We start from the raw sequence: 15,734 nt of genomic DNA on the forward strand, positions 1-15,734 counted from the left end.
ATCATCTGCGGGGACACTGACTGCAACACGGGTGCATTAACCCGCAAAAGGCTGTTTGCCCTATTTCTTGTGCCTTCTCTGCACTGTGTGTACAACATGTGCTGGGGACAATTACAATTTCTTTCATGTTAAGTGTGATTAAACACTTGACACATCATCAGGCTTTGTAGTCTCATTTCCTCAACACTCACCTAAAAGTAGTTTTGTGTGATCTCAGTCCGTCTCTGGCGTCCAGCAGCTGCCCCAACTCCTGGTGCTGGTCTGGCAGGGGGAGCAGGGCGCTCGTCATCCGATGTGTCTGTATCGCTCACATCAATTGTGGTGCCTTTCCTCATTGCCATGTTGTGTAGCATTGCACAGCTTGCCACGATTTTACAGCAGGTCTCAGGGCTGTATTGCAGTGCGCCTCCACTCTTATGCAGGCACCGGAAGCGGCTCTTCAGGATTCCGAAGGTTCGCTCAATGACACAGCGTGTAGATCTGTGTGCCCTGTTGTAGCTCCTCTCACTTGCATTTGCAGGATCCAGGTATGGGGTCAGGATGAAGTCGCGCACTGCATAGGCACTGTCACCTGCATGGAAAAAAACACAATAGGTGAGTCAATGTCCCCCCCCTCAAGTGATGTAGTGGATGTATTGATGTGTGCAATGTATTTACCGAGCAGGTACCCCTCCCCAAACTCTCCAGCACTCAGACGTCTGTGTATTCCACTGTGTCGGAAGATGAAGGAGTCATGTGTACTGCCGGGGTATTTGGCTACGATGTCGGTGATGTGATACTTAGCGTTGCACACAATCTGTATGTTGAGGGAATGGTAGCATTTCCGATTCCTGTAGACATATTCAGTTTCTGCTGGGGGTGTGATGGCCACATGGGTCCCGTCAATGCAGCCGATGACGTGGGGGAAACGTGCAATCTGGTAGAAGTCCAGTATCGTTTGTTGTAATGCCTGTTGGGTGGTGGGGAAGTAAATGTGATGTGGGAGCCTCAGTAGCATTGCATCTAGGAAGGCATGGAAGAAGCGCGAAAGTGCACTCTGTGACACACCACCAACCTCCGCTATGACCCGTTGAAAACTCCCTGACGCGAGGAGGTGCAGGGAGCACAGGACCTGCACATGTGTGGGAATTGTTTGTGTCCTGCGAGTAGGGTGCTCCAAGTGGGGTTTCAGCTCCTCAATCAGGTCCATTATGGTCTGTGGGTGCAGTCTGTACTTGTCATAGATCTCCTCTTCAGTGTTCTGTAACAGGGTGATGCGCAGCCTGAAGATACGTTCCTGTCTCATTCTCCTGTGTGCAAGGGCCCGAATACGCAGCCTCCTGGCTATCACGTACATTGCAGCCATTGTGGGTGTGTTTGTTGCATTGTGGGCTGGTTTTTGTACCTTGCACCAGTTTACCACCTGCAAGCAATTGGTGTTAATAGCGATTTCTTAATTAGCGAATTTCGTAAAATCGCAATTTGCGATTTTTTCATACATGTGTTTGCGATTTCTTAGCTAGCGATTTCTTGTTAGCGATATTCGCAACGCTAAGGAATCGCAAAATAGGTATTCGCTAGGAAATTCGCAGTTTTCTTGTTTCGCAGCCTAAGAAATCGCTAATTTAGCGATTTCTTATTTTTCAGTTTGGAAATGTGTCATACATATGAAATAGCGAAAAATCAGTCGCAAACGCTGTTTTTTGCGATTCGCAGCGTTTGCGACTAATTTTTGCTTTCATACATATGCCCCCAAGTCACAAACTAACTGCATGCCTAAATCCCGGTGGTGAGATCTTAACCCGTCTTAAAACCAGAAGTGGACCTCTCACATCATGGTGCATACTGTTTGCATTAGCATTAAGGGGTTGCATTGGGGTGCTGCTCGGCGATATTTATAAAGCCACTCCTAAAAAGCAGGACCGGTGGTGGGCCTACAATCGGGCAGTGACTAAAGACTCAGGGCTGCAATGAGGCCACCCCCTGCCAGACAGTATATGCAGCTCCCTATGCGCGTTTATGTTAATTAGACAGAGAAAATTACATGTAAGTTGAGCTTATGTGTGCATATTTTGCATTTCCTAAAGGGGCTATTGAGTTGATTGGCATAGCCAATAGGTCTCGCCTTTGGGACCTTATAAGTATTTAGTTATGCAGCACAATTTCCTTGGTGCAACAACATCAGCTGTTGCATGGCTAAACACTTATAATGTCCCAAAGGCGAGACCTATTGGCTATACCAATGCTTGTTATTATTAAAAATTAGTTTTAATAGAGGATGTTTCAGTTAGAATGTCTATGCCATAATTTGTACATTTTTATGTATGGATTTCCAAAACAGGGACAGCATTTCTAAGGTTTTGAAAAGAATACTTATGATGTTGACATCTTGTGCACGGATGTAAAATATGTTATTCTGACTGACAGATTTCCAGGTTTTTGCAAGGCCTTGCAGGTGGCAGAGATCACCAGTCCATAGTAGGCATGGGAAACAATCTTGTGGCACACCTGGGTATCCTGCTCCCTAGAAACAAATCTTCCATCACTGTATTCACTAAAAGCTGTTGTAATTAACCATGACAGTTACCACTGTGCAGGGTAGCCCTCCTTCTGCCAGGGGTGCATTCTGTTGTAATGAATGGCACCATTGCCCTTGGCAGGAGGGTATTCTGGTGTGCCAGAGATCCTGGCCCATCCGTCTGATGACAATTATTCACCCATGCAGATCCACGTCCCTTGGTTCTTTCATCAGCAAAACAATGCTTACCCCTTCAAGCCTTGGGGTCACAGAGGTGAACCCGAACCAGGCTCTCTCCTCTCCTTGTGCCAATCCTTTAAATCAGGTCAATAATGTGAGAGCTGTGTAGTTCCCCATTCAACCTATGCCATTCTGTAGGTGTACTCTACCCTTTGACCGTTAGATGCATAGACATTAAGTTCTCGTTTGTAACCATTCCCAGTAAGAAATATGCGCAATACTAATTTGCCCATCATTGAAAGTACAGCTTTGAACAGATCAGCATGCTCTTAGTAAAGCCTTTGTCAAAAGGTAAATACAAGATAATTGCTTTTCAAGGTTTAGAATTCAGAATATTGAGTCCTAGGCTTAGCACAAGCAAACAAGAGAAGAATCGTTTCTCTTCCAAAGATAAAGCTTGCAGCAGTCCGAATACTTAATTTGACAAATTCAATATTTCTCTTAATGTCAAATTACTTAGATAGTGAGCCAAAATAATTAATGCTTTGTGCCAGGTTTGGGCATAGGCAACAACTAATGGGTTTTGAGGCATATCCCGATCTTATAACATTAGTAGGCACAATTTGTACCTAAAATGTACGCCTCCTCCAGGCATGTGTAACCTAGTCTAACTTTGCATGTGTGCTGGTGTGTGCTGTCCTGTAGAGCATACGCAGTGGCGTAGCAAGGTCAGGTGGTACCCGGTGCAGAAAATTTCTTGTCACCCCCGGCTTGATAAAATGGCAAAAATATGTGTTTAAAACACATATTTTTGGCATTTTGTCACCCCCCCCAGTGATGACACCCGAGGCAACCCACACTTACCGCACCCCCCTTGCTATGCCACTGAGCATACGTACAATGCTATAAAAGTGTTAAACTACGTCCAAACATTGCATTTGGCCCTGGAAAGGCTCCCTTCCATTAAAAAACCTATGCATGACACAACACACACCCTTGCACTATGGTGCAAGGCTGTGTGCGTTGCTACACGGCATCCAAAAGTGTGCACCACAAGGAGAGAGAATAGTAGTGCCATATCAACACACGTAGCTTCAAGGGGGTGTATGGGATGTTACACCCCCCTAAAAATGTATTCTACAGCAAATAATTGGGTATAGGTGCTTTCAGTCGGGTATGGTGAGGTGTCTGTGGGATTTCACTCTGAATTTGTACATGCCCACACTGACAAAAACACACAAACACACCAGTGCCATAGCAAGCGGGGCACGGTCCGGCCCAGGCGGCATGGGTTTTGAGGGCGACAGCCCCTGCTCTTATCTGCAGCTTTGCGGGGCAGCATACACAGAAATCGATCGCCAGCACCTCTCCCCGCTCTTACGGGTGCTGCAGGGTGGCAAAGGCAGGGTCCGCCATGGGCGGCAAAAGGCCTAGCTGCACCACTGAGACACACACTCTCTCTCGTCTCTGCCTGAAAACTTGGTTAGTTTGAAAAGTTTTGTGTATTAAGTACAGTACCCCTAACAATCCACAATCCTCTCTCTTTCCACTGCCTCTTACGCCCCCCTCGTGCCCTGCTTCTCAAAACGTATTTTAACAAGATATGCCAGAGAGATTGTGGGAAATCTGAAGTTTACACCCCCTCAATCTTACTGACCAAGCTACGCCCCTGGCCATAGCTTATTAGATATAACACTGTCCGCTCAACACAGCGTTGATATTTGTGTTTAGTCATATAAAATCGTACTGTTCTTGATTTATTTTTGCTAACGCGCCCTGGCCTGATGTATTGCAAGGATAAACACATCTTTTCAACAACTTATCTCTTCAGGATTTGCAGATCATCAGCACAGACGAAAACCAAGTGTTTGTAGCGGTTCAAGAATGGTACCAGACGGACACCTACAACTTGTACCAGTCGGACCCTCAGGGCGTTTACTACTCGATTGTGCTGGAGAATGTGCGGAGCACCAAGCAGCCGGAAGAGAGCGTGGTGGTCGACATTCTGGAGGTATGTGTATTCATGTAGGTTAAGTTAAGTTAAAAGTTGCTTTATTCGATAAGTAAAATACCATAAAAGCATTCTGCATCTGTGCATACAAAACACAACTATATAAAAAAAAGAAAAAATTTGATGATAGATTTAAAATGATTAGATAAATTAATCCATCTAAAGACATTATATCACAAAATAGGTAAAAATTCATAAAGATAAAACAGTAAAACAGAACATCCTAGTAATTCCAATTTGGCAATATGGCAGTATCACTCCAGAAAGCTTTCTTTTAGTATTTTTTGGAGCTTAATCCATGCACGGCCTAAGAACTTAGCCACCCCGCAGACCAGCGGTGGAGTGCCGTCTGTTCTTAAGATTCGGAGGGCAACTAAATGTTTTGTTGTGCCAAGGTTTCTGCAGATTGGTTTTAACCATCTGGCCCTTGCCAGTTTGTATGCAGGGCAAGCAAAAAGGAAATGGGTAGTGCTTTCCTCCGGGGCAGGGCAGCATGGGCATGATTGTGGTGAAGGTTTTGATGGATTCCATTTGGCTGTAAACGAGTTTAAGGGTAAGGAACCTAACCTAAATTGAATGTACAGAGCTCTATCTCTTGGGACTTGAATAAAGTCCATGTATGGTTCGAGACAGCTGTGTTGTTTATGTGAGAAGTACTCCTCAGTTAGTTTTCCCAAATGAGGAGTTCTTAACTCCCGATCATCTACCCAGTTCCAATAGAGTAATTTGAGCTCCTCTTTTGCCGGAGAATTCTGGCTTGCCCATGCCCCGGACAGCCTGAGATCAGTTAGTAGTTTCTTAAGGTTCACCAGCCATTTAACTTTGTTACCTAGGTCCAGTGTGAGGACCTCTGAAAGTGCTGCTGCATACCCAGAGAGCTCCTGCGTCCGCCGTAGGCGTGCCCAAAAGAACAAGGGACGGGACCTGGCAATGTCACTAAAGGGACGCCTACCCATATCACATAAAATTGGTCTCAGGGGAGTACTGGTAGGAAGTGAAACTAGTTCTCTAAGGAATTTGTATTCGGACTTGGAGATGTCGTCAATGTTGTCAAACCCCCAGAGCTCGGCACCATAGAGGGCCGAGCTCACTGCTTTACTCTCATAGACCGCGAGAGCAGGAGCGACCGGTTTGCTTGATGATAAACTTTGTGCTTTCCTGATGGCTCCTGCTGCTCGCTTATGATTTAATAACATTTTGTCCAGATGGAATCTCCAATTCATCTTGTCAGAGAGTCTAACCCCCAAATAATCAAAGGTTTTGACTCTCTCTAGCTGGGTTCCATCTAGGGTAAGGCTAGTTCTAAACTGTTTATAAGGGTTAAAGGCCATAAACTTCGTTTTTGCAGTATTTATCTTGAGGCTACGAATTGTGCAGAAAAGATGGAATCTATCTAGCAGCTTCTGTAGACCAACTGGAGTTTTGGAGATGAGCAATGTATCATCGGCAAAGAGCAGGGTCGCGATTTTATCACCAGCCAGAGTGGGTGCGTCAGCAGGATCTTTCCCCAAAAAATCAACCACCCCATTCACGTACAGTGAGAATAGGGTGGGAGCCAAGACGCACCCCTGGCGGATCCCCCTGCTGACCATGATCCTGTCAGTAACTTGGCCCTGGGAGCCCCATCTTACACGAGCATAATTATCCTCGTGTAAGTCAATCAATAGATTTAAAATTTGTGGTGGGATGCCCATTTCTGCTAGAACTGACCACAACTTCCCCCTGGGTACCAAGTCATACGCGGTCTTAAGATCGATAAAGGCAAGGTATAGGCTGCCCCTGCCAATCACTACCACTTTCCAGTAGAGGAGGAGCAGCCGAAAAACCTGATCTATAGTCCCGTTATTCCTTCTAAACCCCGCATGATATTAAGAGATGATACTGCCATCATCAATCCAGTCCTGAATCCTGTGTAGGAGAATCCTGCCAACCACCTTCTGGATGACATCTATCAGGTTTATAGGCCTGTAGTTGGCAGGGTCATGTATTCATGTAGGAACTGCTTGGGTTCACGTGCCTGGGGATCAGCCTATGGTCTCTTCTTTGTGTTGCCAGTTAAAAGTCAGAATTGTATGTTATTTACAGATATGAACTACTTCCCTATGGTAAGGGATGTTGTTGAATTTATTAGGTATTTATGGAACCTAAACGTGGGAGTATAAACTGGAATGTAGTCTGTTAACTTCATACAGTCATTAAAGATAAACTCCAAAAAGTTTTAAAGTGATAACATGAAGAGAAATATCATGATATACTGACAATGAGACCTCATGACTGACGCGAAAGGAGTTTTTAGGGGAATATATGTTTGTCAAAGTCTGTGGGAGCTGTTGTCATTTATGCTGTCCTATAATCTTTGCTTTTTGTGAAGCTTTATTTTGAGTTGGCAAGACGTTTGCACTGTAAACTTTTTTAAAAAAGCAATGTTTTTTCACCATTGCAAAAGCATATCATTTTATATTTTATTGAAAGTTTTAGACTTTTATTTAGAAGTATACTTTGATATAAAAGTTAATATTAGTTGGAGAAGCTGCACATACAGGAAAAAAATCACTTTCACAGAATATTTTAAACTGCATTTGGATAAAAAAAATGGAAATTGCACATTTTAGCGCTTTGCTTGGAATATAGAGATTGGCTCAGCCAATCTGAGTCCCTAAAAAGCTGGCACTAACAACTGTTGTTCTCCTGCTTTTTAAGTAACGTAAGAAAGGAAGTGGAAGTGGGGACAATTTGCCTGTGTGTTTTTCTGTGAAGGGTGAGATAAGGGGGGCAGTGCTAATAACCACTTTGCTCTGTGGCTATCAGGAATTCACCATTATTAATTGTTGCTCTTCTCCTTCTGTAGTTTAACTTCAGGCTCAGGCCTGCAAATGCTGTGTCACATCATGGGTCAACCCTGACCACACCTAATAGATTTCCCTTGGCAAGCACAGGTAAATCAATTTATCAGCTTGAGCACAGAAAGCAGGCGGGTGGTGTCCCACGAGTCTCTACTGAAAATACCAATCTAGAGCTTGTTTTTAGAACTTAGCAGTAATACAATAGTTCCTGTCAGAAGCACAGGGTTTCAGTGAATTTGGTCTTTACCTCCCTCAATATATGACATAAGAAAGTAAATCAATATTATATATGGACTTCGAAAAGTGAAGGGTAGCATGCTTGGCTCAATCTCAGATATTAGTATTATTGTATTCCAGTCCATGTTTTTTTGTCCACCATGCCACCTCAGACAGGACCCAGCCATATGCAAATCAATCTTGATTCTGTCCCAAAGTGCCAGCCAGGGTCCTCTCTGAAGCAGAACACAAGCAACTGGTTTCTGCCTATTTGGGCTTTGTCAGTATGGTGCAGCATGAGTTCTGTGGCACAGAAAGTAGAGGCCCACATCTGGGCATACTCGCCATACTTAGGGCACTGGACTGTATTGCCCATATTGGAGCAGGACCAAGGCTGATTTTAATATGGCTGGATTCTGCCTGAGGTGGCATGGCAAAGCAAAAACAATGGACTGGATTGCGTCCCAAAGTAATTATCAGCGGCTGAGATTAATTCAAGCAGTCCATCCATAACATTTTGTTTTCCGCATTATTAGGTAAGCTTCACTTTGAAGCCAAACGAATACGTTACTTACGTAAAACTATTATAGCAGACATTAAAATAAATGTTACAATCATGATGTACAAAAAATAAATATTATGAACCCAGACACATAATACATTTAACGAATTCCCTCTTCAGTGGACCCTGGCTAATAATAATTAGCACCAAAGGTTTGCCATTGTGACGGGCGCACAGCATTAAACACACAATAGGGGGATGGGAAAAATGCTTGCAATTTGTTTAACCACTGGCACTCGCTCATGGTAGCATTAATACCCATTGTTGTTTTGCCACTACAGATTAGGCCCAGTCATTTGCAAATTATCCTTGGTCCTGCTCCAATAGGAACTGTCCGGTCCCAGCTGCCAAGCCAGGTCTACTCTGAACTAGAACACGAGCAACCCACAAGAGGTTTGAGCCTGATTGGACGTCTTCAATCGGGCACAGCTTGGTTCCAGTGCACAGTGAACAGGGGACCTATGCCTGGGCATACCCTTGACACTTGGGCATTATATAAAACAGACAAAAGGAGAAGGGATGAATCCTTGCAATTTGTCTCAAAATAGCGTCCCAACCCATTGTTCTTTTGCCCACCATGCCATTTCAGATAAGACTCAGCCATATGCAAATCAGCCTTGGTCCTGCTCCAGGCTGAACTGCCAGGCCATCTCTGAACCGCAACACAAGCAACCCAAGACCGGTTTCAGCCGTCAGTCAGGTGCAGCTTGGTTCCAGAGCACAGTGAGCATGGGACCCACATCTAGGCATACCCTGGGCCACTTAGGGCATTACATAAAACATGCAAAAAAGCTATTCGAGGAATGCTTGCAATGTGTCTGAATACTGGCAATCGCTCCAGGTAGCATTCCTACCCATCGTTCTTTTGCCAATCACACCACCTCAGATTAGACCCAGTCATATTCAAATAGCTGGGCCTAATCTTAGGTGCCATGGTGCCGAAAGATAGAACCCCACCACTACCATTGTGCATCTAATTCCAGGCTTCCTGAAAAGTGGTTAAAACCAGTTTCCTTACCCTTCAATGTAAGGAAAAAATACAGAAAGGGCATCATTTTAGTGGAATACTCATTACATAAGAAGCATCGTTTTCATTCTTATATTTCATTGAAAAAGCACCTGTGAGAGTGTCCAAGTGAAGGTAAAGCGATCTCATCCAAGGAGTGTATATCATATGCAGATATAATTCACAACATACACCATTTTACATTTTGCACAGTGTGTTCAAACGTGACCCAAGGGCCTTATCGATTTTCTCAACCTCTACCCAATCCTTTCAGATACCAGCATTCAATCACAGAAAGTTCCTTTGTTTCTACTTAGAAATGAAGCTATGCAGGGGGAGACTATTGAAGGTATTTCTTGTCAAACCTACATTGGAACAACTGTCACACAGCAATTAATTTCTAAGTAGGTGAAAAGCCTAACACTTTTTGGTATGGACAAGCAGCAGAATTTATAATATTTTGATATAAACAGGCAGGAGAACCTGTCCCATTTAGCCTAATGTTACAGTAGTCATCACCATTTTTAATAAACACATTCCTGGAATGGAAACGTAAAAGACTGGTATATTGCAATATTTACATGCATTCTCAAAGGACAGTTGTTGTGGGCGGTGACTTTGGGGTGTGGCCCGATTTAGCAAAAGCGTTGTGAGACATGCTTTCTGTTTAATTATCAGAGCTACAGGCTGTTTTGGGATTGATTGAAAAGGTGGGATCATTCTTACAGTATAGGCAATGAACAAGGTATGGATTTACAGCTGTACATCCATGAGTCATGTGATGTTTGGATGTTGCCACTGTTCCTCTCTTGGGAGTGGCCTGCATGATTGTGGTGGTAGAAGGTGAGAAGGTACTTGTGGATGTGGTCAGGCTCTCACAACAGACAGGTAAAGAGTAACTCCACAAAACAGAGCTAGCCATGCCTTTTTTCCAGTAGTCTGGAGTCATTGAAAGCTGTTTTGCTAGTGCTGTTGTCATTTTACACAGCCTCTGTCAGTTTACACAGCTCCCTAAGATTATTTACAGCAGGCACAGAGAAGAGAGAGAGAATGGATGGATGGAAAGTGAGAGATAGAGTGAGGAAAGAAAGGGAACTTGTCTGGGGTGAGCATTTGACAGGTCTGCTTTTGTTTCCCAAGTCAGGAGGCAGTGGGTTCCGGTTTTCATCACCGACACTACACAGTCAACAACAGTACTTATGACAGTCTTCCTCATGATGGCGTTGTCTGTATAATATAGGGACAAGCACAACAACAGTTGTTCATTAATTCAATATACATTACAAATGACTAATACCTGCCATCCAAGCCATTCTTATAGCTCTGATGGTCTGGAATAGCCCGAATTGTAACACTTGTAGAGTGTGTTGCTAATCTCAGTGGCAGTGCAGGCAGGGGCAAAGGGTGGTGCAATCTGCAGTGGCCTCCTGAAGAGGGCCTTGGTACTTATGTTTTTTAACAAATTAACCACTGCTCAAAGCTGAACCGAATGTTGCTCAAAGAGCACTATTTCCCCTTGTTTGCGTTAACACGTCTCGCATCTTGTGGTGTGGTTACACAGGTATGCAAAGAGTATTCGGATACCATCTGGCTGGGGGAGTGGGAGACACTAAGGCAACTAACTGCTTCTGAGCCTGACCCATACGTGACCTAGTGAAACTTTCCCTAAACATTTCCATAGGGGTTCGTCTACACCAGTGCGGTGTTCGCAAGGACACCCCATGAATGCGCCATGGCCAATACAGCACCTTTAACTTGCTTTATTCCCTTTTCTGTGGCTGAACGTCAATACATATTCTATCTATGCAGGTTTCAACTTTGAAAAGCTTTTTCTGAATAATTGAAATAAAACAAAATATTAAAACATTCAGATAACTATAAAGCGTATCAAGAAATGTGGTGCCAATGCCAGGGCTCATAACATGTGAATAAAATACTAAATGAACCTTGTGTAGTATCAGGCGGAAGGTGGTCAGATTTCCAATAATGTATCATGTTAGTAGATTCATGCACTAGTTCATTAAGGGTCGATGACATTTTATGCACATACAGACGTTATTAAATGCACACTACTTGCACCAGTAGGCCTGTAAGTAGAACATGTCATCTTTAAATGTTGGTATTGTTGGTTTGGCCTTAGCTGCACTTAAAAACATGGGACTCCTCTAAAACTATACACTTAGATGTAAGCATTTTAGGGTGTTCACCAAATGGCAGGTTTCTATGACCAGCCCATTTTCTTCTAACCATACTCCTGCAACCTGTCCACAAGCAGCCAGCCTGCTAGTCAAGTGGAAGTGTGCCTTGGCCTTGCCTTGGCATTGCTTTCTCCCTCAAAAAATGTCTCAACATGGAATCAAATTTTCAGTCAAGCGTTGGTGGAGTAATGAGACTGGGTAAAGTAAGAGAGGTAGGAGTGGAGATAACAAATCATTGCCGTGGTCTGGATCTAGGTCTTGGTCAGGGTTATGAAGTTGAAATGAATTTGGATTCACAGTGTTCATTGTTGACTATATGATTTGGTTTAATTTGATGAGAGGAGTGTTTGGTGAGAGAGGTTATGAGTTGAGGAGGTTGCAGTCTTGTGTTAGTCTGGGGTGGGCAGGTGCAATGGGCTTGGATTGGAGGGGGCTGAGCAACAAGGGTAAATAGTGCGATAGGATTGTGTGAGTATTGGCTCAGTTCTGGGTAGACGGGAAGCAAGAATGACTTCGGCGTGATATCATTGTTAACTGCCACATTGTCAAAGAAGTAAATTGTCTTTGCGCACCGCATACACAATCTTCACACTTCCCAGAGGACTTCCTTCTTTTCTTGTTCTTATTACTGTGTGCTTTTCTGCCTACAGGATGTTTAAAGAAAGTAAATGTTTAGGTCTGGCTTGACAATGCAGCTTTTGCTGACCCAATGTGACCAACCTAAATAGGAACTTTAAGGGGTACTACAGAGAGGGTGTGTAGCTCCGCCCACATGCTGGTAGCCAAGTGTACATGTTTTGATGAGGCAGAATTTGTGTGCTTCCTAAGGAAAAAAGGGCACGTGTGTTACCTTCAAATTAGGACAACCTTGCTGTGGAGCTACGACCAAGATAAGCACAAGCACATTTCCATTGTGTCAATTCTTCTGCAGATGTAACTAGATCTAGAAATTGTTTCGACCAGGTAGTTGAAAATATCTCCAAAACATTATTGTTTACGAATTTCATAGAAATAAAAAAAAACACAAAACACTTATGTCATTTTCTCTGAGGGCAACACTATTTTTATATAGCAAAAGCAGGGGTAAGTGTCACAGAAGATGCCCGTCCTTGCCAAATGGGTATAATCAGTGTGTTCAGATGTCCTTTGTAAAAGGGAAACCCCTTACCCATTAGAACGTGCTTCACAGGAAGGAAAAAGGACTTGGTATGCAGTATGTTGTTTGTGTTCCAACTTATTGAAGGAATCTGTGACCACTATGGCGTGAATATTTTCACTTTTATGAGTGCAATCTTCACCTTGAATTTCAGTTTTTGATATGTGCACCCTACAACAGCCAGGCCAAACCGAAAGGGGTGAATATCATTCCACAGTCTAGCATTTATCGTATGACGGCCCAGCAAACAAGGTGCTCAAATCACCCGGACATGCCGTAGCTCTAGATCTCTCTTAAATTTTAACCGCTGAATCCACCTTCAAACATGAGATTCACGAACAAATATCCGGTAAGAGAATAATTTCAGGCTGATAGGACCTTTCTTTTGATTGTGAGGGACTTACCAGGAGTAGTAAGGCCACAATTGTTATTGTTATCAGCACTTATAGAGCGTACTATCACCCTACGGGTATCCTGGCGCTATCATACGTGTGCCCAGCTGAGCTCATAATACGTGGGGTATCTGGACGAGTGCAAGAACTCATGCTCTAGGGTAGGGCCATGTCTTCAGCTTTTTTCTAAACTGAAGAAGCTCTTCCAGCTGTCTCATCTCAGGTGGAAGAGTGTTCCAGGGTTGCGCAGCTGCAATACTAAAGGCCCTACCGCCTGATTTCGTTCTTTTAAATCTTGGTACTTCTACTAGCTTGGCGGAGGAAGAGCGAAGGCTCCGGATAGGAGCATACCAAGAAAATGGATTCTGCATTGGTTTGGGTCCAACCCCATGCAGAACCTTGAACACTATGCAGAGAGACTTAAATTGTACTCTTTGCAATACAGGAAGCCAGTGCAGCTCCGCCAGAGTCTGGGAAGCAGATGAGCGTTGTGGCTTTCTCAAGGCTAGTTTAGCTGCCATTGTCTGAATCCCCATGCTGTGCCCACTACCCGAGCCTGACCAGAAGGACCTCATGGTTTACCGTGTCAAATGCGGCAGACAGGTCAAGCAAAATCAGAATAACCGATTGTCCTCTGTCTGCTTGCATAGCGGTCTCCGTTCCATGTCTGGGACGGAAGCCAAATTGCACATCCTCCAGAATGTTGTTCATTTCTAGATATCGGAGAGTGTCCTACTGAACATTCTCTCTACGATCTTAACTGGGGAGAGTAGCAGAGAAATAGGTCTATAATTTTTAGGGCATGCTGGGTCAAGTGTTTTTTTTTCAGAAGTGGTGTCACCAGTGCTTGTTTCCAACAGGCCGGTACTGATCCATGGGACAGGGATTGGTTACAAATCTGTCTGAGTACTGGGAATTCTGTTCCTAGTTCCTTACAGATTTTTTGTGGTAATCATGGATGATCCTGAGGTAACACCCAGAGCCACTCTATTAAAATCCTCCACCGAGAATATCCCAAGGTGGTCTAAGGTACGCGGGTTCTCCATCCCTGCCCTTCTCGGCTTTTTTTTCTCTACTGATCCTCTGTTATTACCACTGTGATTTCTTCCTCCCCAGGGAAATTGCCTATTTTGAGTCCATTATTATTATTATTATTAAGGGGCATTTATAGAGCGCCTGGTTACGCAGAATGCGTGTCCCCGCGCTGAACTGAAACACTCTGAAAGAGAAGTAGGGGAGGAGCCCACTATTTTGAGAAGAGGTAAGTTTTTAATTTCCTCCGGAAGCTAGATTCGGAGGGGTCCAGTCGGAGGTTGAGAGGTAAATTATTCCAGCTTTTTGCCGCCAGGTATCGGAAGGATCTACCTCCCATACGGGCCTTTTTCACCCTAGGGACCTTAAGCAAGCCTCCTTGCGAGGAGCGCAATGCACGAGTTGGTGCATACCTTGTAATGAGGTTCTGGAGTGGTGCTGGCACCTTCTTAGCGAGGATACGGTGGCAGGTGCAGAGGGACTTAAATTCAACTCTGCTCCTCACCGGCAGCCAATGGAGTGACTGGAGGGCGGCCTTGGAGTTCGATCTTTTAGGGAGGTTTAAGATAAGGCGGGCTGCAGCATTCTGTAACACCTGAAGTCGATTTATCGCTTTACAGGTAGCTCCCAAATAGAGTAGGTTGCCAAAGTCTAGGCGTGAGGGGACAAGGGCGTGCACCAGTGTTCTGCGGGCGGCCGTAGGAAGGAGAATTAGGACCTTCCGCAGAGTTTTTAAAATGCTGAAGCAAATGCCCGTCACCCTGTTGATCTGTGGTCCGAAAGACAGGTCAGTATCTAGCCAGACCCCGAGATTTCTGACTTCTTTCCGAGGTGTGGGGGCCTCACCTAGACAAGGTGGCCACCATGCCGACGTCCAGACAGATGGGCTGCCTCCCACCACGATCACCTCGGTCTTGTTGCCATTTAATTTCAGGCAATTGGTGGACATCCAGGTTGCGAGATCTTGCATGCAAGCCCTGAAACTGTCCATAACGAGGCCGGGTGTACGCGAGAGGGATACAACTAACTGTGTGTCATCGGCATAGGTGACAATTTGTAGTCCGTGTCCCACTACAATTGGAGCCACTGGGGAGACATAGAGATTAAAAAGAGTTGGGCTCAGGGACGAACCCTGAGGAACGCCCTGACCCAATTCTATGTCTCGGGAATAGTGGTCCCCTTGACGGACCTGGAAACTTCTCCCCGTCAGGAAGGATTGGATCCATTGGAGTGCGGCTCCAGTTATACCTCCATCATTCAGACATTGTAGCAGGGTGGAGTGAGCTACAGTGTCGAATGCCGCACTCAGGTCCAGTAGGATAAGGGCCATAGTGTGACCTTCATCCACCCCCTGTCTTAGGGATTCCACAGCCGTCAGTAGTGCCGATTCCGTAGAATGGCGGGGGCGGAAGCCAAATTGGGTGTCGTGCAGTAAGGCAGCTTTGTCTATGAAATCCATAAGTTGGGTATTGACCGTTTTTTCTGCTACCTTGGCCAGATATGGTAAGAGAGAGATGGGCCGCAAATTGTCTAATTTATCAAAGCTGATGGTAGGTTTTTTCCTGAGAGGAAGGACCACCGCTTTTTCCAATCTTTAGGCACCGTCTTTGTCGTAAAAGACACATCCAGTAGATGCCTAAT

The 15,734-nt window shown here is 44.6% G+C and overlaps 1 protein-coding gene across 5 annotated transcripts in view; it reads left to right on the forward strand.

Moving 5' to 3' along the window:
* Positions 1 to 15,734, forward strand: part of SORCS2 (sortilin related VPS10 domain containing receptor 2) — a 2,262,720-nt gene that overhangs the window by 1,776,038 nt on the left and 470,948 nt on the right. For all 5 annotated transcript variants that reach the window (XM_085642460.1, XM_085642463.1, XM_085642464.1 and 2 more), the window contains exon 9: positions 4,509 to 4,688. In XM_085642460.1, coding sequence (XP_085498586.1) covers positions 4,509 to 4,688 — 180 coding nt within the window. The remainder of the gene's footprint in view (positions 1 to 4,508; positions 4,689 to 15,734) is intronic.

The sequence above is a fragment of the Triturus cristatus genome, chromosome 2_2 (assembly GCF_964204655.1).
Source record: "Triturus cristatus chromosome 2_2, aTriCri1.1, whole genome shotgun sequence".
NCBI classification, from domain to species: Eukaryota; Metazoa; Chordata; class Amphibia; order Caudata; family Salamandridae; genus Triturus; species Triturus cristatus.